The 24740-nt window shown below is 47.3% G+C and overlaps 1 protein-coding gene across 1 annotated transcript in view; it reads left to right on the forward strand.

The window, feature by feature from the left end:
• Positions 1-24740, forward strand: part of LOC142576286 (nose resistant to fluoxetine protein 6-like) — a 93516-nt gene that overhangs the window by 11920 nt on the left and 56856 nt on the right. The window contains exon 2 of the mRNA XM_075686340.1: positions 9298-9533. Coding sequence (XP_075542455.1) covers positions 9298-9533 — 236 coding nt within the window. The remainder of the gene's footprint in view (positions 1-9297; positions 9534-24740) is intronic.

The raw sequence follows: 24740 nt of genomic DNA on the forward strand, positions 1-24740 counted from the left end.
ATATATATATATATATATATTCTCCCAGCCAGATTTAGAATACTTCGATGCCCCCATGTCAAACAACATGCCCGCGGATTCGCGGTGTGATCGTCTGCACGATGTGTTCTCGTGGCACCTCGGCAGTGTACTCACCATCATTACCAGCCTTCGAGGACACTTCGAGGACCTCCTCGTGTAGTGCTTCCGTGTTGTCAGCCCTGCGTGTCTCGAGATAATCGTTGACACTGGCATATAGCTTACGCCAACAAAAAGACCATCTGTATTTTCCCAACCGACAGGTCGCTCGGAGTATCCCGCTGAGCCGATTTGCAAGCATCACTGGCAACCGTGAAAGCTTTGCTTAAGCAATCGAAAGGTTCGTGTGAAGTCTGTTTCAGATGGTTTTACGTACAATTTCGCACTTGCGACATGTCAGGTACCGCGGACGACCACGACCCCTTCGTGCTTGTTATTGTTGGAGTGTTGAACTTGCCTGCGAAATTATTGGTGTTTAATGGACGGGAGACCAGTAACAAATCAGCTCATTAGACACTTCACGTTGGCCTTCAATTTTTTTTCGTACAGTAATCAGTCCAAACACAGAAATGCGTCACGAGAACAATCTATGGCATGTGTCACTTTGTTTTCGAAGAAGTATGCTACGCGAACCGTAAGGTTCCCCAGGGTTCTCGCAAACGCGGTGCTCTAATAGGTAAATTTGAAGTACACGCGCACGGATGTCTCAGCTATGAGAAACAGTGCAAAATAGCGCCATTTAAAAGAAGCGTTAAATCTAGTTTTCCTTTGTTTTTCTTAATTTTTTCCCCATTGCACTTTTCATTGTTTTTGGTTTTACATGGGTCGATAGGTAACCTAACGAAAACTTGCACGTTATCTAGAACATCAGAAGATTCGTTGTGGTTTGTATTAACGAGAGTGCATCTGTATCTATAGTAATTTGATTCTGATTTATTGTTTGATTACGCAGATCAGAATTTCGGTTAGCTACTGCTTTTTGAGCGAAAATTGTGAGTCGCTTTGAAATTGCTTGAATCGCCTGCAACGAAAGCAATACAGTGGATGGGTAGGTGAAGTTCTACGTTTTTCTCTTCTTTCGTCTCTCTACGATGAGTGCGAAGCTGAGGATGAGAAAAAGGCCTCGGTAACAACCCGATAAGGACCCATCGATGACGACGATTTGCCAGCGTAACGAAATGCGCGGCAAGGCGGACGGACAGATGAAGCAAACCCAGACTCGTGATTCTAACGATGGTCGCCATAAACGAGGCTACCACGTAAAACGCGTTTTCGTCGCATTCTAAGCACGGCGTCACCCAGCGTCAGAGTATTACATACGCGGCAAGTGCCGACCACGCTGTTGCGCGGCTTGAATTGCGTAACGTCTATTAACGAAGCCACACTATTACGAACATCGGAGGTCGCGCTCCCCGAGTAATGTAATGCGGCAGAGTAGGTCCATCGTCTTAAGGCAGAATCTACCGACCACGAATATATATATATAGTCTAGACATCCAAGGAATGTTCTCATCCAGTACTCACGGTCGCCCCGATGGCCATTACGTCTTTCTCTGCTAGAAAGCATCCAGTAAGGCAAGGCCATGAGACGGTGACGCACACAGCTGGCGGATGTGTGCGCACACATTAGCCGCAATGGCGGGCCATCGACCGAAGTCTGTCGTCGGCGAGTCGCGCGTTTTCTTTGGCGCCTCGCTGCCCCGAATGCCGAAAGCGTGACGGACGTCGTTTACTCGCGCACTCCTTGGTTCGCGCGACTAATTTTTTGACACAGGCTGGACGCTCACGTGTCGCCTTTGCGATGCCCTTGTCGATATATGTACGCGCGCGAGAGCCGTGTTGCCAACATATTCCTCGAAACTTGCTCAGTTTTTTTTTAGTTTCTCCACAGTCGTGACACGGTAGAAATCGTTTAACCCATCACAGTGTAATTATACGCACACGCGGGCACAAAGGCCGCGGCGATATATCTGCAGCAACCGCTGTCCCACACGCATTGCTCCAAGCGGGTATACTTGCGAAAATGACTCGACGGGAAGCGCTCCCGAGAGGGCCACGCAGAAGATGACACAGTAAGTACGGGTACTAGTAACTGCCGCGAAGCGTACTGGGAAAATCGTCACACAGCACAGAAAAGCAGGGATGCTTCCCGAAATCGCAGATGCCTAGTCGCCAAATGTGTCGACAGCCCGTGTTGCGAGTTTTAAAAGAATAAAATATGCTGTGTAGTGTCCTTTTAAACCGATAGAGGCTTTGATCGTGAATGACTGAACCTGTCTTTATGCGTGAAAAGCTTTCGCAATCACGCAGGTTGGCGCCTATGGGACTACACATGCTTCGTGAGAACGGATGTCCCCTCCGCCAAGCTCTCGGATCCCATCCACTATAGTGATGCACTAGTGTAAATGTGAAGCCTCGAGCTTGCCTCCCGTCGAGCCCGGTAGGCCCAGGCAGTGCGAAGTCTGAGCGGTGTATTCAAACGAATTCTGCAGCACCGACAGCTCCGTTCAGTGCGCTCCCGTGTAGTGCGCTTCTTGCGTACTTGCGCCGGCCATGTCTCAGCCAAGCGGCGCGAACGCAAGCAAGGTCTTCCCACTTACCGTTCCTTGTTTGCCGCTCGTCTCGCGCCGCCGGAGCTGTCATTAGAATACAATGAAATACAATTGCCAGTCTCTGGGTGTTACTTGCGACTTCCTACTTAACTGCCGACATTAGATGCGGCACAGACCGGCGGTGCAAAACGGAGCGCTAAACAGCTCAACAACCAGTTCCTGGGGTAACAAGCAGACACCGTGCCATGCGTGTGCGCTATCGCGAACAAAACGCAGAGTAGCGGCGTCCGAGAAGCAGCCGCGAGAATGTATAAATGCACTGCCAACTATCTCTATCGTCGCGTATTTGCTTTTTTTTTCTATTTCTGAAGGGGCAAGGGAGGGGCGCGCGCGATGCTGCCATTTCGCACAAGTCAGGCGGCGGGAGTTTTTGGATTTCTCTACGAAGGGTTACACGTTGATCACGCGTCTTGACCGCTTAGTTGCAGAGCGTGATTGTTTATCTCTTAAAGTGCATGCTCGCACATATCCTGCGCTTGTGTTTTACATGTACCAGCGGGTCATTTTTTGCATCACTATCGTATCTATTATTGTGCTAACCGTTATGTGGCCGCATATATCCAGCATTCACCGAACAACGTAAGTCTCCATTTCCAGATTGGGTTCGCTGGACCTTGACTTGCGTCGACAGCTGCAGCGCGAATAGCTTCCGTGCGTCGCACGTGATCAGTCGTAGCACTATCAAACGCCTGCTTATTCCTACTCGCAGTATATATAGCCAACAGCGCCGCGCATGTGCCAAAACGGTAGAACGCATTCTGTGCCAGTGTCCTTCTTTCCACTGTTTAAAATTATGGGGTTTTACGTGCCAAAACCACTTTCTGATTGTGAGGCACGCCGTAGTGGATGACTTCGGAAATTTCGACCCCCTGGGGTTCTTTAACGTGCTCCTAAATCTAAGCACACGGGTGTTTTCGCATTTCGCCCCCATCGCAATGCGGCCGCCGTGGCCGGGATCCCGCGACCTTGTGCTCAGCAGCCCAACACCGTAGCCACTGAGCAACCACGGTGGATTTCTTTCCACTGTCAACGTCATGCTGTGCATACGAGTTTCAACCGCTTAGACAGCAGACGTTCTCGCAAGTAAAGGTGCTTGGACATTGGCCAAAAAAAGTCCGGTATGCACGAAACCACGAAAGCGGTAATGCATTTCATGAATATACCTGACCCACACGAGCCCTTGTGACAATGTACACCTTAGCGAACGTTTTCACTATAAGAAATTTCTCCCCACTGCGCTGTGACCACATTCTCTAAAAACAAATGATTTTTGGTGGCAGAATCATCGAATTTTGGAATACTAATCCAACGGTACACACTAAATACTCGTATTTCGATTCAACATGGTACTATTCAGTATTTTAGAGAACTTGAAGCTAACCAAATATTTCGGGACAACCAACTGTTAAACTATTTTTACTCTTATTCTCCTGTTAAAAAAAACGTATCTCATATTATCCTAAGTAAGACAACGACGAAACGTTTCTGAAGCAAATCAGGAGCCGAATGTATAATACGAGGTGTGTTTTCTGTTCTTGCGGATGAAGCCTACCTATCAGCCTATCATATCAGCTTCCAGTCTGTCATTCAGTGTTTTTGGCAGCCTATAGTTAAATTGCAGTTTTTTTTTTATAGCTACAACCAGTGATCTTTTCATTCCAACGGGCCCTTTTGCATGTGTTTACGGCCCGCAAGTCCTTCAGCGGCTTTTTGTTTGTTCTTTCTTTATACAGCAGCCATTTGTTATTGAAAAGCTTTTTTGCAACCAGGCCCTCAAGGTGATGAGAGGCTATTCGATCACGCACTTCTTTATTTACAATTCATTATCTTGTGTTTAAAACGATTCCTTTGTCCCTGATAGTTTGCTATCTAGTTTGCACTAGTCCCTGCAGTCGTTATGCAGAATTATGCTGGAATAAAGATTACTGTTGTAAATTTATGCGTCTGCGAATGACTATTTAAAATTCCGTTCGATATTTCATACTGTCTATTCGTATACGATTCGCATTATATTCAAAAAAGTTGATATTCGCCCACCTCTACAAACAGCGATTTTGCCAAGTACGTCATAACCTAAACCGAAATATCCACCCCAAAAAGGTAGTTAGCTTTTACCTCGACGAACAACTTAATGCAAACTTCGCTATCATTTATCGCTTAGACGTTTGATTACTTTCTCTCTCTCTCTCTCTCTCTCTCTCTCCGATTCGAGGTTTCACAGTTGCACCAAGAGCGACAACGACTTTCGCGTAGCCTTAATGAGTGATAACTAGAAAGCCAGCCTCTATTCGTATACGATTCGCATTATATTCAAAAAAGTTGATATTCGCCCACCTCTACAAACAGCGATTTTGCCAAGTACGTCATAACCTAAACCGAAATATCCACCCCAAAAAGGCAGTTAGCTTTTACCTCGACGAACAACTTAATGCAAACTTCGCTATCATTTATCGCTTAGACGTTTGATTACTTTCTCTCTCTCTCTCTCTCTCTCTCTCTCTCTCTCTCTCTCTCTCCGATTCGAGGTTTCACAGTTGCACCAAGAGCGACAACGACTTTCGCGTAGCCTTAATGAGTGATAACTAGAAAGCCAGCCTATCTTCCTTGGCAGTCTAAGAAAATAATATACTTACGTTTTCTTGATTACAGCCCCTCTCAGACGACGACAGCCATATCTGCCTTCTTACTCGTACACCGATGACGGTCACTGATGGAGAGCGCGGACGCTGGAAGAATTTTCAGGCTTTGAACGGGAGCAGGCCAATCATTATGCGCGGTCCATTGCAGTCGAACGCTCCGGCAAGGCCGCGAAGCTTGACACGCGAAAAAACAGCGCGAAATAAGGAAATCGTATATAAAGAAGGAAGAGGCTATATTGACTCGTCCAGCTATCTTCGCCTCTGGTTTTAGAGCTGCACGGTTGCCAAGTTTGTGTATAATATTTTTTTAATAATAATTTCTGGAGGCTGCTATATAGGTCTAAGGTACTGTCAGCCCCAGCAGAGGATCAGGAAACCAAATGCTGCCATTGGGATTCACTCCTACGCTTGCTTTCTAGAGTATCGTAAGTAAGCGCGGGTCCTTAAGCTCGCAGTGAAAGATAGCAAGAGTAAGGCGAGGGCGCAATAAGACGTCGAGGCCACTGTGCGACTCAAGCGGTGACTCTTTGAGGCCTTCGAATGCATTGGCACAGGAACGACACAGTGAGCACCGTGGCCCACAAGAACAAGAAATGAAAATAACAAGCAGAAGCCACCAGGTACGATGGCATTTCGTGATGGGGTTTTCTTCAATAGGAGTTGATTTACGTCTTGTGTCTATTTTATTTTTAAGGTTGAATCAGCAAATCAGAGTGCGTCCTTGTGCCTCGTCGTTGTTTTTTTCTTTTCCATGCGACCTCACATTTAACCGCCCGTGTTCAGCACGCTTTTGATCAAAGTTAGCGGGCTTCTTACGAATTATTTCTGACCGGAAAAGTGCAACCGTTATGTAAACAAAAAAAGAAACACACACACACACACACACACACACACACACACACACACACACACACACACACACACACACACACACACACACACACACACACACACACACACACACACACACACACACACACACACACACACACACACACACACACACACACACACACACACACACATACACACACACACACACACCCACAAAGGCACATACGCATCTGTTCTAAATAAAGAAACACGTCTTGTTTTACGTATGCCTTTTAAAAATGTATCACTTGATTAGAAGGACATCCTCATCGGGCTACGCAAAACGTTCCAGCAGATCGCCCTAAAAGAGAGTTAAAAATTCACGAGCCATACCACTTTGTGAAGGTATATGACCAGCGAGAGTGTTCAGCATACGACGCACAGGTGACACAGAATTTTGAACAAACGTACGAAAACATTGATTGTCCTGATCGGTGGCCATCGTGACGATGCGTACGCACACACATTCTCGTACCACATCTGTTATTAGGTGCGTCAGCATTTCTACGCCTACCCGACGAGAAATTTGTCCATCGCGTACGACAATGAATTGCTCATGCCCCTTTAAGCGATGACGCACCCCCCCCGTAAGCAAGGGAAAAAAATATCCACCTGAGAGCCCACTGGTCTTGAAAAATGGTGCCTGTTAACTAATCTACTGAAAAATGCATATCCAAGCGATGAGACGTGTAAGCTTTTGCACAGAACGAAGCGATTTTGCATCAAATTCGGGAGCTGAGTTTTTGCACACGCAGATTTGTTGACGCACACGAAAAATCCACGGAGCCTTAGCCACGAACAGCTTCGCTGCAATAGAAGTAAGCAAGTCTTTCGTTATAATTTTATATCATTCTTGCCGTCTCGATTCCCCGCGTATAATTGCGCATCTGCGCCGGCGCGTGCCACGTAGTGCCTCGTATTTAATTTGCATTTACAGACGTTTCTAAAACCTTGAGGGCTGTCTTGGGGAACGCTTCAAACATGTACGACACGAAACGGGACTTCAGCAGCGGGGCGTTCTTGAACCGCGCCAACGCCCCACTAAAACGTTTATACCCTTCGTGTGGAATACAGACGTCAATGAGGCACCGGTAATGGCTTTTTGTGTTAGCGTATTTCGCACGTGTGTACGCGTTAGTATGTGTATTCATTTTAATCCGATAGCATTTCAGGCGGACTTGGCCCACTTCGGAGGTAGCGCCGCCTGGACTAAATACATAGACCGATCCCGGGAGCAGTGCAGTCTTACATAGCACCTCCGAGCCCTAGCTGTCACAATGGAAGAATGTGATAAACCGGCACCTGACACATGCGCCAGCCGTTTCAAAGAGCAATATTGGTACGATGAAAGCACGCGCGAGATCGTGGCCTAACAATAAACAAACAAATAAAAAATGCGACCGTGGCCCAATGGGGGTTAAAGCATGAGGCTGCTGTGGTGGAAGAAGGAGGTTTGATCTCGCCATCGTTCACGCATTTTTATTTCACAGCATTACAGGTCTGCCTCACCTACTTTGGAGGTATCTAACAGACAACTTGAAAACCTCGACCACCAGCCTCGAGCTAGTCTTTCTGTTGTTTGTCCTTCTTTCTGTTTCTCTGTGTATACCCACGCCTCTCCTCGGCGTGCTAATGTTTTACCAACCAGCACAACAAAATCTGCTTATAAGGCGAAAGTCGCGTGCCGATACATGCATCAGCACCATCAACATTGCTTTTTTTTTTCTTTCTCTATGCCTCCTGTACTGCTTAAGAGGAAGCTTTAGCTCAAGTTCTCCTATCTAAATACTATCTAAATACATACAGAATTCGTTTTTCTCGGCAACCACTGCACCAAATTTGACGAGGTTTGTTGCATTTAAAAGACAAACTTAAAATCTAGTGACTGTTGGTTTCGAATTTTTGAGTTAGATTGTCAATTTTTTGTTAAATATTGGCAAAAATCGAAAATTTTCAGAAAACGAAACTATCAAGTTTACAACTCTGCAACTTAACCACTAAAAATGATAATACAATTCTGTGAATTGCATCTAATAGTACATCTAAAGCGGACAAAATCGATATGTTACACATGAATATAAAAAAATTTAATAATAGAGAAATACAACTTTTGCAAAACCATTGTAACCAACGTAACAAATTCACGTAAGATGTAAAATGACATATTGAATTTGTCCGCTTTCAATGATCTAATAGATGCCGTTTACAGAACCGCGATATCGGTTCTTGATGCAGAGCTATGAATTTATAAACTTCATGCTTCTATTTTTTTCAAACGGTCAAATATTTGAAAATCGTTTTAAGAAAATTCAAGCCTTAAATCGAAATTCCGCTTCCAACAGTCACTAGAATTTAACTTTCTCTTTCAAATGCGACAAATTTCATCAAAATCGGTCCAGGGGTTATCTCATAAAAACGTTTTTGCGTTTTACATGTATTTGAATAGGCCGCGTCGGAGTTGGGCCCGAGCTAAAGCTTCCTCTTAAAGTTATTATCCTTGGACCGTCTGTGAAAAGGCAGTGAACGCTATGGGAAATGTGTTGTGCGCGATGATTATCTTTATTTATTTTGTTGTCCATCTTTTATTGTGGAGGACTGTGCCGCCTTTTGCAGCGAACCGCTAAACAGCTCAAATGTTTAATTTCACCAATCAACCGTCATTATTAAAGCAAATAAACAGTTTGCCGCTACGGAGAAGCCGGCGACATGTAGTCTTTTCTGCCAATATTTCTGATCCATAAAAAATAGTAAAATTGATCCTTTGTTTTTAGTTCATACCAGCTTTAATAACTCGTTTATTGTTTTCTTGTTTTTGTTTTTTGAACTATCATAATACTTAATACCATTCCCAGCAATCCCAAATGTTACCCGCCGTGGTTGCTCAGTGGCTATGGTGTTGGGCTGCTGAGCACGAGGTCGCGGGATCGAATCCCGGCCACGGCGGCCGCATTTCGATGGGGGCGAAAACACCCGTGTGCTTAGATTTAGGTGCACGTTAAAGAACCCCAGGTGGGCAAAATTTCCGGAGTCCTCCACTACGGCGTGCCTCATAATCAGAAAGTGGTTTTGGCACGTAAAACCCCAAATATTATTATTATTAATCCCAAATGTTGACCGAACGATCAGTTGATTGGATGATTTCCGTGCGTACGCAGTTCTGGATGCCACGGGCAAGTTCCCCAGTGGAGTTCTCACGTCGTCGTCCCCGTCCTCCGACCCGGGCTCGTACGGCGAGTGCCTGCACATCGGGCCTGACGACGCCAAGGGTCTGCCACGCAGCGACCGGCCGCCCCCCGCCATGGAAGGCCGATACTGCAGCCTGCAGTGGGTTGTGAACTCGACTTCCTTGGCCGCGAAAATCGCGGACAGCGATGGCAGCCGGACGGGCACCGTGAGTTGCAATTTCTTGAAGGCCTGCGCGCCCATCAAGCGTACGGAATATCGAAGGCTCGCGAATATCACTTTGTTTCCATCGTAAACTGATTATTTCTGTTTTGAACTATAAGGTATGCTATTGGAAGATGTTTCTTCGGCTCAAATATTTGGTTCTTGCCGAATATGCACAGTTACTATGCTTACTGTGCATCTGTTTTAAAGAAGTCGTGCAGGCATGTTTTATAGCATCCCGGCCACGGCGGCCGCATTTCGATGGGAGCGAAATGCGAAAACGCCCGTGTACTTAGATTTGGGTGCACGTTAAAGAACCCCAGGTGGTCAAAATTTCCGGAGTCCTCCACTACGGCGTGCCTCATAATCAGAAAGTGGTTTTGGCACGTAAAGGCCCATAATTTAATTTAATGTTTTATATTTGTGTCACAACTTCAGTCGGCCGTTGTTGAGCCTAGCCCGTCAGAAGTACTTCGCCGCTTCATCGGTCTTTCTTCGAAGTGCACAGTTATCAGTTGCTGGCGGCATTCCTGTTTTACCGACATATCCCTTGCTGGCTTCGCGTGTGGCTTTGGACGATAGCACTCAATGAACTTAATAGGGATGCATAACTTAGGGACTTCCTTCGTTCTTATAAAGATTTGTGACGCCTTTTTTCTCCTCGTAGTGGAGTTTCCGGTAATTTTGTCACTTACGCGATGCATGATTCGGTGGTTGATTTTTTTTTCTGGTGATTACGAACCTCCGATTTTTGCATTACGTCAGTGCGTGACCGACCTGGCGTCAATGATTCCATGTGGGGTGACATATCCATTTGTTTTTCGTCTTATATATTGTTAGTGCCTTGAACTCACCAATAGTAGTCACTACATATAATCTTGTATTAGTCCCGAGCTACGGACTTCTGTGAACTTCCGAAGATGATTGTGAGCAATAAAGTGCATATTTTTGTTGCTGGGGAATGTGCATTTTTGTTGTTACAAACAAACACACGCGAATGGTTCCTTCTTTCTTTCTTGAGCACTAAAAATTCCCCAAATGCTCAGCCCATCAAAATGCCAATGTGGGATATAAACAAAATATTCTGCATAAAGGGTAGGAAAAGGTGCTTTTTGTGTAAAGGAAGCTTCCTAGGGAAAGCAGTGAAAGCGACACAGAATAGGTAGCTTTGTGTTTTATGTGCTTGCGGTTCTAAGCGCTTAGACTATCTTATACCATCTTTTTAGTGATCGTGTGCTTATACCATCACGTTCACTAAGCATCCGATAAAAGATTTCTCACTTGACAACATCGACCGGTTTGGAGCTTGTTGCCCTCCGAGGTGCCGTTGATTATATTAACAACCAACCGGCTAATCTGTGGGCGATATTCTGCAATTAGAAGGCGGCCTTACAATGTCTTCTGTCATCTCTTCGTCGCGGGTCCTGTGAACAAATCGTGTCGAGGATACGAGAAATGGACCATCATATGATCGCGAAAGGACACGACGTCGTGTTTCAGTGGCTGTCTGTCCATTGCGGTATCTCCGGCAACAACCTCGTTGACGAAGCTGCTAGGAAAGCACACGAAGGAGCAACCCTTGTTTCTGTACCTTTATCGCGGGCTGACGCAGCCCAACACATAAGCAAGGTAAGCGCACCGTATGACATTGGAGAAGTGGCAGACACCTGAATTCACTCAACATCGATTGCATTCCCTCGATCCATCTATGCAGCTGCGGCTGTTACCAGGGCTTCCGCGTAAAGAGGAAACAATGCTGTGCCGCTCACGCTTGGGCGTCGCATTCACCCATGCATATACTTTTTTTATTGGAATGGCTGACCGCGGCCGAGTGCAATGCTTGCGGTGTCGAGGAAACTATAGAACATCTACTGCGCTTCTGCCCATCTTTTGAAAATGAAAGACATGACCTCTGCGCAGCTCTCAATCAGTTAGATAGAAAGCCGTTCACCTTGAACAAGATCTTGGGACCGTGGGCTTCGCATATCGCAGCTACAAAAGGCCACAAAAACGCTGCTGCGATATTTGAGAGCTACCGGATTGAGTCAGCACCTCTGATCCGGTCTGAGTGACTGAATGATATCCCCAGCGGACTTTCTCTTCTTTTAATCTTTCCGTCCCATTTTCCCTTTCCCCAGTGTAGGGTTGCCAACCGGGCTCAGTCCTAGTTAACCTCTTTACCTTTCATTTATCATTTGCTCTCTCTCTCTCTCCCTGCACTATCTTTGTAGAAAATGCATCTTTTGATGTCAGATTCGCAGCATCAGATAACCGTAATCTTGTATTTCTAGTGGACAGCCTGTATCCTATTTGCAACTTCTGAAAAAAAAAAAGGTCGGAAACAAGCGTTTCTTTTTCTCGGGCGATTCCGAATTTCTGGAAATTTTGCATCTTTAGGTGGAGTGGTGTGATCTCGGTTATTAGTCCGGCAGTGTAATTGAAAGCGGTGACTATGACGGGACTTGCGGTTATTGCGCTTGCTCGTACAATTTCGTGATAAAGTTGCTTCGCAGAATAACGCGCAAATCATAAACGTGTTTACGCCCTCGAGCGACCGTTCGAGGAAGGTCCCGTGCCGAAACCTATCCGACGCGGTTGACGGGTTTCGTCCGTGGCCAGCTTCAAAACAGGCGCTTTGTGGCATGCCGTTTTGAGACCTTCCAGCGACGACCCCAGGCAACGACGTCAGACGAACACACCGAGCAATAAATTTCCTCGTGGAAGCATAGCCGGCATTCTTCCTTTGTCTCGTGCATTCTCCACGGCTCGTCGAACGTGCCAAAGCGTAAACAACGAAGAAAAATAAAGTGGAACAGAGTGGAACGCATAGGATTCGTGTTTTTGAAGGAAGTGATGAGACTCGCTACACGCTCATTGGTGGTTCTTGCTGGCGTGGTCCATACGTGCACATGGCAGCCGAACCCATAATAATTGGAGTCTGCCAGAAACAATCAGAAACAATATATATATATATATATATATATATATATATATATATATATATATATATATATATATATATATATATATATATATATATATATATATAACAGCAAAGGTGTTAGAAACAGCGGTTTATAGAATCATTATTAGAACTCTGTAATGCTCACTAAATGATTCAGAATAAGTCGGGAGTCGTAGTTTACTCATCTCGAATATGCATTTCATTGAGGAGAAAAGCAGAAGTGAGGCCAAGAAAGGAGACCAAGGAACGTGCAAACAGAAAACTTTGGTACCCGAATTGCGCACCACGTTGTCAATAAAGAATGTTGTACATCCTTGATTTCCCCATAGTGAAAAGGAGGCTGTATCACAAATAAACAAAGAACAGCTTTACAGTTTTCACTTCAAGTTTAAAATTCAGATTACTACGCAGTGAGTGCAAAGGAACAACAACCCAGATCTGGCACTGTGTCGATCCGAAATGCAAGTAACGCGGGTGTCAAGTGCAACGCATGTGTAGACAATGAACTCGGTGTTCGTGCGAAAACTGCTAAAAAAAAAAATTGCAGGATGACCTGTGCCAGACAGCAAAATTGCAGTTTTCGAGCTGGATTACTCAGTCAAGCGAACATTATTTGTTCGAGATATCGGAATGCATAATTCTGGAATTAATAATATTTATTAATTATGTCCTCATATAATATCTGCCCGGCACGTATTGAAATTTGCAAATCGTAATTTCGCACGGTGGATCAATTTGCAACGAATTCTCAGTATGACACCAGTTCCGAGATGTAATTTCCTGAACTTTGCGAACAAATGCATTCGCGGCCGAGATACTTAGCATTTCTGTGCATGCAAAGGTGTTTTGTTAAAAAAGTAAGTGGAACAACAGTCCGTTCTTCCCGTTAAGTTTGACGGCACATATCTCGAAAATGGTGTGATTCACGGATTTCTTCCCAATTGGATATGACTTCCCGTTTCACCAGATATCATTTGTAAGTCTTATTATATACCGCAAAGTAGTGAGGTAAAAAAACCTAAATAGTTAAGTTGAGTAATTAATCAAGTATGCATTTCGATTTCTCGTGCAAAGAATACCCGCCTGTTTTTAGTAGCCCAGCTAAAACACAAAAGTTGAACTATCTGCCACAGCTAATTATTTAAAAATTTGCCGCCTTTCGGATAAGCACCCAGTGTAAATAAGAAGCGAGAGAAAGGCCATTAGACAACTTGTGTGGTGGTGACAATAATTTAGACCAAATAGGAGGTGAACAGGATTGCGTGTACGTTGTTCAAACGTTTAAAAGTAGTTATTGAAGTACACGACCCACAACATAAATATTCAGCCACACAGCCCCATGTACAAAGTTTAGTTTGGAAACATCATTAGATTCTGGGGTTTTAGGCCTTCGCATTATTTGATGCAATAAATCTGCACTTGCGCGGAAAAACGATGCGTCTATCAGATCGATGCGAGTGACGATGCTATCCAGTGCAGCAGTGAAGTATCCGTCCGTCCGTCAGTTTGTTCCTTCGTTCATTCGCTTCTATTACCCAGTGTTTATGCGCCGCATTCTCCGCCTGAATAGGCTGAGACACGGCAGCTAAAAAATAAGCAAGTTATCCAACAATACATGTAACGATAATCACTCAACAATACGTTGCTTATAAGTGCTCTACTTGAAGTAATTAAGTACATGTGCACCGCACATATCATTCATTCGATTCATCCGTCCACGCTCCTCCATCACAGCAGAAGCAGCGTTTTCCCAGTCGTCAAGTCTTATATATCTTTTTTTTAAATGAAGAACGTATTTCCAGTATAAATTAATAGGATTCTCTGGATTTAGCTGCGAGAACCAAGATATGATTACGAGGCGAGCCGTATAGTGAAGGGCTCCGGGTTAATTTTGATCAGCTGGGGTTATATAACGCGCAACCAATGCACGGTAGAGGGGCATTTCCGCATATCGCTCCGTGTCGAAATGCCGCCGCCGCGGCCGGGATTTTATCCCACACCCCTCGGGGTTTGGCAACGCAGCGACAAAGCACGCTCTACACGCCACCACGGCGCGTGATTTCCGGCCTTGTGCCGCTCGTGGTGAAGCGTTTGAGGTGAACCAGGGAGCTGGTCCTTCTTTTCATAATTGTGACCACCCTTTGGCAGAGACGTTGTTTTCCACCGAGAACGCCATTCTCACCTCTGCTCGCTCGCTGACAAGCGGTATCAGGCTCATATGACCCGGCCTCCGAGATTGCGCAAGCTCTGCTGCATCTCAGAGGGCATTCCTGCAGCAGCAACGTGCTGCAGGAATTCGACGGCGGTATATCCGCTTCATTTCGCTGCTTCCTGTCATTGGTCCAGAGAGAGACAGTTCGTCCACCTACTTCGAAGCAGAAGATTCGCCCGAAAAAAAGAAAGTATTAAAGCGACGTATCTTCTCCTTGTAGGAACATTTGAGCTTCTTAACTCCGTTTTGAAGCTAATATGCCGCAAGATAAACCGAGAAGGCGATTGCATGTTTCGCCTTAAGCGACTTAACACAATATAGCGGTGTATATTTAAGGGGCTGCTATATTGTTTAATTTATAAAGATGTCTGTTGAGATTGAAATATTCAACCTGCGCACTTGAATATTTCCCACAACGAGCCGAGGAGGCTGTATTACGCCAAAGCGTGAGTACTTTCGAATTGCGTCCCTGTATTAGCAGTCAGTAAGGTTAGTTCTCCGCTTCCTCGATGTGATCTGGGACCGTGAATGCCGGAGTGAGAGAGGCGCGAAGCGCTTGAAGCTGTATCCAAGGTTACGAGAGACGCACAGATTGAGAGCGTAAAGGAAGCTTTTACGCACGGTTAGCCGCGTCACAGGCGAAAATACGGAGCGCCGCGTGCCCGTCGAGATCAGCTTTTGTTTTGCAACCTGCCGTCGCTCGCAACAGGTTGTGTCGTGTTTAGGGGTTGGGAAACTCCCCCGAATGCGCTGAACGCGATCTCTTTCGCACACTCTCGGCTTTCTGAGAAACCGGCACAACGTCGAGAAAGGGAGAACAAACTCATCCGGAGGGAAGTATTTATGCATCGGTCATGATAAAAGAGCAATGTGCTTCTCGATTTGAAAGAAAATGGGAACGGGTTCGGGGGAGAGTGGGTTGGAAAGAAACTAGGCTTTGAGGCCGTGTTCGATTTGTAAATCACTGAAGATGGCGGTGATACAGTCTTTCTGTAGCTGGCATGTCTCGATGCTTCTCGGGCCTCGACTGCAACAAGACACAGATGCCAGGCACAGATATCGGAATCCACGCACGTGCCCCCGCAGGCAGAGCGCACCAGCTTGCAGCCACGGCCGCGGAATACGGTGAGGTCGCCTTTGCAGAGGGCGTCGCTGTCTTGGGGCCGTTTGCGTTTGAGCAGCGTACGTGCGTGCGCGCGCGCACGTGCGCGTTGATTCGCGCGTGCGAGCGCGTGCGAGCGCCCGTGTTTGAGTGTGTCGCAATTTCGGCGCAAAGCGCCCTTGAAACACTGCTGCCGACACGGAAACGCCAAAACAGTGAGGTTTCGCTGCGGCCGTCGTCGCGTAAACGGTAAAGAACTTTTCAAGGATAAATCGACGCAAGCAAACGTAGCAAAAGGCACACATGTGTCACCGATGAGCCGCATATACCGGGGTTCCCCGTTGACGCTGGCTAGTTACGGCAGCTTTGCAAAGCAAAGTAAGCACGTGCAGTACTAGGCAGGCATCTACAGCCGCGGGATTTTCTCTGCACTTCTAAGGTACAACACGGGAATGACGAGAGGTCAGCGTTGCCCGTACAAAGTATATGAGTAGGGTATTTCTTTTTCTCGAAGAAATCAAGCATGACGCAGAAGAAAAGCAAGGATTTCAGTTATTCCTCTGGCACTCAACTCATGTGCTGTGGCGGGAGCACACTCTCACAACAAACATACACCGGATCCTGGTGATGTTACGACAGTCCACGGCTTTGGCGGTCACCACTTATGTTGATAGGCGAAGAATCGCGTCCATAAGTGAACGTAGAACTCACGATGGTCTAAAGAGAAAAAAAAATAAGCATTAAAATTGCCAAATAATTGCGGCAGATCAAGCGCAAGTGTTGGAATATACTTTAAGGAAAGCTTCCTTGAATCATTTAAACTATAAGTACTGTGCAGAGACGCGTGATTTTTCTCAACCTACTTTGTTCCTGACTTATGGGATTATTTACACTTGACGCTTAAATCCATACGCAAGTTCGCATGCAGTTATCGTATGTGAAGCTTATGCAGTGATTACCTGTAGACTAATGCGACGTTTGTGAGTGCAGAAAGAAACACTATGAAGAGCGGTATCCGGACAGAGAATAAAACATGCCGATGCGTGTTAAACACCTTAACATCTCTGACAAACGCGTCACCAATTAATCACAACCCCCACGCGACGACTGAACGCTGCCGCGGAGTCTATTCGGCGAACGCCGACGCCAAATATATAGAGAAAGCGGTGAGGAAGCTGGGGGCATGCAGACTACACCTCAGTGCCTGTAATGCGATAACATTATAAGGTTTGTACGGTCTACAAGATCGCCGCGCGTTACAGAGCTCATTCAAACTTTATATTATGTACTGGGCTGGAGATCGGCCCACCAAGTGACGACTTTTATTTACACACACCTGTGTTCAGAAATGCATCTTAACTTGAAACCCAGGCTCGACTTCATTAAAGTGACGTCTGTCATGAACGCATCAAAGGAACCGCAGTTAGCGTCTTGGGCACGTTCACAGAGGCGTAATTTATATCAAGTCAAGCATGGGCTTCAAGTTAAGATGCATTTCTTAATACAGGGGATATTCTCCGGGATTGTCCAGTTTTTATCGCATCAGCTCTGCAGTCGTCTCCGTCTATTATCACACTGTTTCCGTAACTGAACTGTTTCCGTAACTGACCCAGATTTGATTACACCATCTCCGCGATCAGCCGTTTTACCATTACAATGTCCCCACGATTGGCCCAGAGAATTCTTCCCTTTGAAAAACAAGAACTATTCTCAATTGCAAGTTAGGCTACGTAAATAAAATTTCAATGGTAAAATTGATTCATAGCGCTTGACGTACCAAAGCAACACTGGTTCAATGAGAAGTGGAGGGGGTGGGGCTCCAGACAAATTTTGACAGCTTGAGGTTGTCTAATGTGAACCTAAATCTACGGCCCTGTAAAGCAAAACTATTCCGTTCTGATTTTATTCTAATCTGTTTGCGTCAAATTTACGTGACCGCCGACGCAAGCAACGGACGGTGACAGGAAGTGTTTGAAACGACCAATCAAGCGCTCTCCTCGTTATAGGAGGTCACTTTTCTTTGCTTTCAAAACGAATAGCATTCCTTGTCTTGAGAGATTTTTCTTATCTAATTGGCTGAGAAAAGGCGAGGAGCAAGCAGCAGTGGAGATGATTTCTAAGGGGCTGAGCTATAGCACAGTGAAAGTAGATTACCGGATGGGGAGGGACGAAACCGTACCGGATGAGGAGGGACGAAAATCGCGGCGGCGTGCAATGGATGGTTAAAAACGCCGCTAAAACGGATCCGCAGCGAAGATGAATTGGTCGAGCGATGTCGTAAGCATGCCGGAAGGGCTCGAGAATGTTATGTGGCCACGAGTGATCAGTAGGCTGACATTGTTATTCCTTTTGGAACGGCGGAGACTCCGGCTATTCCGAAAAAAAAGAATCAATTTTGCTCGACATATTAATGCCTCCTTATTACATACACATGACTTCGACGTGGTGAGTTTCCGAAATTTTGTCGCGTCGCATGACAGGCAGGAGAAGCGGGCGCAGTCCGAAAACTTCCGGCCGACTGCGGTGGGCTAATGGCAACAAAAGGTGTAGAATATAAAAGGTGTAGAACTTCATAACAGATAGCGAGTTCTCGCGTTTCTCATGACGTCGCGTGACAGACAGGCAAACTGGGGGTGGCCAGAAGAATTTTTGGCTAATCGTGAAGCGCTGATTGCAGAAATAGAATAGAAACAGTTTGGGATAGCTTTACGTTATAGCGCCCAAATGTCCGTCGGCCACGTCGGCACGTCCGACGTGGACAACGTCGTGACGGAGATTCTCCCAAGCGACGCGTCCCGACAAAGTGCGTACATTCTCAACGTGTACAGCAGCCCCGGACAAAATAGTTAACGTTTCTGACGCCTGTTACAGAGAGTCATCCGTCTTGCAGGCTCAAACCCACTCGTGATAGCTGGTGATATAACGCTGCGCACCGCACCTGGGGTTACGTGTATGACACCCAAGGGTACCGCGCTGTGGCAGCATGCGAACGACCTGGATTTCGCCCTAGTGATGGACAAGGCCTCCCCTAACCGCATCGGTACATCCACGCACAGACACACAACCCCGCATCTCTGCTTCGTGAAGCACGCAGCCGATGCCCGCTGGTCCAATCTTGCGGATGACCTTGGCAGCAACCATCTCATACTGGCCGTGCACTTACCGATGATCGTCAGGAAGCCCAAGTCGCACACGTGGGTCGACGGGGACCTCTTTTGCAAGACTCGCGCATCACGACTCCCTCCCGACACTGCCCTGAACCTCGAGACATGGACGGCTCAGCTCAAGGCCGACGTCGGTAAGGCCACGAAAACAGTAAGCATGCACATGCAAACTGAGAAGCTGGACAGCCGCCTCGCCCACTTGCTCGAGGCCAAACAGCCTCTAGTGACACGATAGAAGGGCCAGCGTTTCAACCGCACGCTCAGCAAACGCATTGCAGAACTGAACAAGAACATAACGGAACACTGCAGCACGCTTTCCAAACAGCAGTGGGATGAGTTCCGTAACTCGGTCGGCGGATAGGTCCACAACGGGTAGACGTCGAAGCTCCTCAAACACCTGCTAGACTACACCAACACCCGCAAGAACCAGCGCCACTCGCTCACCAAAGTCCTTCACCAGTTCAAAGGCACCGCTTCGCCGGATGACGTCATCAAGACCCTTGTGCATCAGTACCTACCGATACCCACAGGCCCACCGAACCTACATCCCGATTACACAGGTACCGACAGCACCCTCCTCGACGCCGAATTTTCCGATGAAGAGGTGCCCCGGGCCCTGCACGAACTCAACGGCCGTTCCATCCCAGGCCCCGATGGCTTAAGCAACAGGCTCCTGCGAAACTTAGATGACCCCTCCGTCTGGTACCTCACGGGCGCCATCAACGACCTGAGGGGGCGGGCGAGTTACCTGACGCCTGTAAACTCACCCAGACGATCCTCATTCCAAAACTGGGCATGGCGCCTGGCGTCGCTAACCTTTGCCCCATCTCGCTCACGTCGTGCGTGGGTAAGGTGGCCGAGCATGTCGTACTCAAGAGAATCGGCTGGTATCTCGAAGACCAAGACTGTTTCACACACCGCATGATCGACTTCCGACCTGGGCCCACGACGCAGGATATGATGCTTCTCCTGAAACGCCAAATCATAGACGCCAGGGCCACTTGGCGCACGCGCGGCATATTCGGCCTCGACATGGAGAAGGCGTTTGATAACATCGAGCAATCGGCAATACTTAAGGCGATCGCGGACCTAGGGCTCGGGCGCCTGTTCTACAAGTTCGTCCGCTCCTTCCTAACCCGTCGCAAGGCCGTGCTCAGTATAGGAGAGCTCACATCGGAAGAAGTCGAGCTCGAACAGCGTGGCAACCCCCAGGGGTCTTTCCTGTCACCGACGCTGTTGAACCTGATGATGATCGGGCTCTCCGAACAGCTGTCGAAGATACCAGGCCTCAACTACACGGTATACGAGGACGACATCACCATCTGGTGCTCCGTGAGGTCAGACGGCTTTATCGAATCCGCTCTGCAGGAGGCAGTCGAAACCGCCGAGTCCTACCTCGACCACGCGGGCCTCAAATTCTCCTCCGCCAAATCGGAGCTGTTGCTGTACTGTCCAAACCGACAAGGCAGAAGGTCTAAGGGGTGGAAACCCCCGACCCGGTGAAACATCACCGTCCGCACCAGAGACGGTTGCCCCATCCCCAGGGTCGACTCGATACGAGTACTGGGAATGATAATCGAGACGGGCAGATCAAACATCCAAATGGCCCACAAGCTGACGACAAAGACGGACAAAGCGATACGACTCGAACGCAGAGTGGCCAACCCGTCACCACGGCCTCAAAGAAGACAATCTGCCACGTCTCGTGCACGCGTTCGTTCTATGTCACTTTACCTACGTCGCAGCAATGCACAAGTGGAAACAATCGGAGCGTGACAAGCTCAATACACTCATACAAAATATAGTTAAGCGGGCCCTCGGGCTCCCGATCACCACGCCGACGTATCCACTCCTCCAAGCTCGGGGTGCACAATACACTCCAACAGATCGCTGAGGCTCAGGAGAGAGCGCAGATGATACGACTGACGGTGACCAAGACGGGCCGCCACATCTTGCGCGAGCTCGGCTACTTCCCACCGAACACCCAGGATCCACTGGAGTTTACGCTGGTTCCTCGCGAGCTCCGCGAGCTGATCACGATCGCACCCATTCCGTGAAACGTACATCCGAAACACCATCGAGGCAGGCGCCTAGCCCGGGCGACCGCATTCCTCAAACGTATAGACAAGAAAACGGACTACGTCGCTTACGTGGACGCCACCGCTTATCGATGCAACCGAGCCTTCGCCGCGGTAGCGTTCTCGTCCTGGCAGCGGACCCTAAACACCGCCACGGTACTCACACGCGACCCCGACGTGGCGAAGTCATCGGCCATAGCACTGGCAATGCTCGACGGCAAGCGAAAGACAAGCGACTCTAAACCAGCCATCAAAGCGTTCGAGAGAGGAGTCGTCTCCGACCAGGCGTTACGCGTCCTCCGCGGCGCAGATCTGAGCACCCTCAAGCACCACACCGTCATCTGGTTTCCCGCCCACCTGGATCGGATCCCGGGTGCCCCGCCGAACCTCAACGAGACAGCCCACGACGCTGCGCGCGCGCTTATCGACCGTGCCGTCGCCCCCGGGAAGCCGCGTCTCCATGAGTTGGAGGAGAACAGGGACGCCCGAGTAACGCAGAACAAGATCACTAAACACATTTACTTGGGACGACGTCTCTTTCCGCACTCGCGCCCCGAACTAAACAGGCCGCAGGCGCTAACGCTAAGCTTTTTACAAACACAAACCTATCCCAACCCCGCCACGTTACCCATCATCTACCCGGACGTCTACACCGACGATGCGCGCCCTCGTGCGGGGTCACGGCGATGCTCGTGCACGTGCGCTAGGACTGCAGAAACGCTCAGCCGCCCGACTCTATCTCGGACAAGTAACAGAAGACCCTACGAAGCCCGCACCTACAAGACCAGCAATGGCCGTCCAGCAGGCCCGCGCAGCGGCTGCCAGGTACTCCCTGTCGGTCCCTGCGTGGGAGACGTCCACTGCGAGCTGACGTGCGTCATGCAGGACCTTTATTAATGTTTGTCCAATCCAATCTGTGGTTATTCTGAAAAGAATTTAGTTTTGTTCGACATATTAATGCTTGATTAGTCTGTACATGTCGCATTGTCCTGGTGCAATTTCGCGGTTTTGTGACGTCGCGTGACAGACATGGGATGTGGGCACAGCTCAAAGAATTTTTACTTAAATAGTGGCGGGACAATAGCGAAGGAGGCGTAAAATTGGAAAGATCTTATGTTTTTTTTTGTGCGGAGGAGGGGTCAGGGGCTAATTAAAAAGATCAGTGTGTACACGTTATATCAGATTTCGCGATTCCGGCGATTTTTGTGACGTTGTGTGACGGGAAGGCGAAGTGGGCGTCTGTCGAAAATGTTACGCCAATTGTGGAAGGCCAATGGCGGAAATGGAATAGAGACAAATTCGAATAGTTTTACGTTATAGGACCCTAACACATATGAACATTCTTGCACTTCGCCCCCATTGACATGCCCTGGCGACAACAATTGCAGCTAGTCGCTCTAGACGCCAGAAGTGCTTCCGCTGAAAAATAAAAAAACGCACACATATTCATGTTAGCTTCTGACGTTCCAATAGTAAGTGGCCCTGAGGTTCACACAAGCGGTTCCGCTTCGGACGTCGCGCGGCCTCGATAGACGCGCTCGAGCGTGTCTTCATTGAATGAAAGTCAATGTTGCATATATTAGCATCATCCTAATTGAAATTCAGTGATCGAGCGTCGCTCATTCGGAAAACGTTACGCAGGACATATCCGATACAGCGAGGGATTTGTGTCTTCAGCGACATCTCGCCTTGGTGGATCAAGTAGCGTAAGCTGGCTGCGTTTTGCGCTTACGCAAGGACTCGAGCCTCGACGGCGTACATGGCTCAAGAGTGAATGGAACCTTCGCTCTACACGAAACGAAGGCATACGCCTGGCCTTCGCTGGGGCTACACCGACTGAGATGTCGATTCTGTGAGAAAACAGCTTTCACTACGCAACTTCTGCCGCAAAACATGTCAGTAGTAGCAGTCCTTAGCGAAATGAACAACTGTAAATTAAGTAGCATGTTGTGCTTGTGCCATCACAAACCCACCGAACCCGCCGAACGCAGGAAGGTCAGGATAAAATGATGCCACAATAAAATTGGGCCTGAGGAAACCCATGGGTCCAACTTCCGCATAACATTCACTGCGAAAATCACCAGTAGCATAGCCCCGGCATTCCCCTCAATGTTGCCTTGAACACAAGAGCAGCGGGAAAGCGACGAGGGCTAGTGTCGTCATGGCAGGGCTACTGCGCATGCATTCTGAACGTAGTGAAATCGGTCTGCTGCCTTGGTTATTCGTGCTCTGTTTGTGTACGCCACACGTGTGCGAAAAATGTGTGTGGATGTATTTGTTTCTTTCGCACCCATCTCTGAGTTGGCCGCCTACTCGAGAAGCTCCTTTTCTACCTCGCTCGCTTCCCCCGATGGTACCTGAGCAAGAAAAAAATAAAATGGAATATTCCAACAAACTGCAGCTCAACTGCCTTTCTATTAATCGCAACATAATGTCCACGGAAACGCACCAGAATAATTACAATGGCCTTTTTCGAGGAATAACGCCTCAATATTCCCCATCGTTACCTTTATGAATGCCATGCGTTCCCCCATTTACTTGTATAGTTTCGTTTTATGATTTATTTCCTTGTTCTCATTGCCGGCCTCATTTACGTTTTATTAATGTCTACTACTTCTTCATCTGTGAACAAACTAGCCGTGCACGCACACACACACACACATGCACAAACAGTATCTTGCTTGCTTGCTCGTTACGCCATGCATGCATTTTTTTATGCACAGACCTTCGTTTCCTCTGCCGTTTACGAGACCAAGTTGTAATATGACGCTATAATATACTTAAAGCATGCAAAAGTCTAGGCCGACCAGTTGTGGCATTGTCGGCAATTAAATAATGTTTACATACTCGAACATAGCGAAAGGCAGAAGAAGTAAGCCACCATGTTGTTTATTTCCTATTGTTTTCCGTCATATATCGTTTGCCATATATAATACTCGACTATAAATACTCGTATATATATATATATATATATATATATATATATATATATATATATATATATATATATATATACATATATATATATATATATATATATATATATATATATATATATATATATATATATCTGGGCGCTTTCCGTCTGCCGACGCTACCATCAATCTCAGTTTAATCATCATCATCAGCAGCAGCAGCAGCAGTAGCAGTCTATTTTGCCCATTTTATGTCCACTGCAGGACGAAGGCCTCTCCCTGCGATCTCCAATTACCCTTGACCTGCGCCAATAGATTCTAGGCAGCGCCTGCGAATTTCTTGATTTCATTACTCCATGTAGTCTGCTGCCGTCGTCGACTGCGCTTCCTTTCTTTTAGACACATTGTGTAACCCGGATGGTCCACCGTTTATCTAACCTATGCAGTACATGACCTGCCATGTATGCCCAGCTCCATCTCTTTCTCCTAATGTCAATGAGAATATCGGCTATCCCTGTTTGCTCTCTGATGCACACCCCTCTCTTCCTGACTATTAACGCTACGCCTAACGTTATTCGTTCCAACGCTCTTTGCGTGGTCCTGAACTTGTTTTCGAGCTTCTTTGTCAGTCTCGCAGTTTCTGCCCCATATGTCAGCACCGGTAGAATGCATTGATTTTACACCCTTTTTTAATGATAATGGTAAGCTTCCAGTCAGTGTTTGACAATGTCTGCCGAATGCACTCCAACCCATTTTTATTCTTCTGTAAATTCCC

The sequence above is a fragment of the Dermacentor variabilis genome, chromosome 3 (genome assembly GCF_050947875.1).
Source record: "Dermacentor variabilis isolate Ectoservices chromosome 3, ASM5094787v1, whole genome shotgun sequence".
Classification (NCBI taxonomy): domain Eukaryota; kingdom Metazoa; phylum Arthropoda; class Arachnida; order Ixodida; family Ixodidae; genus Dermacentor; species Dermacentor variabilis.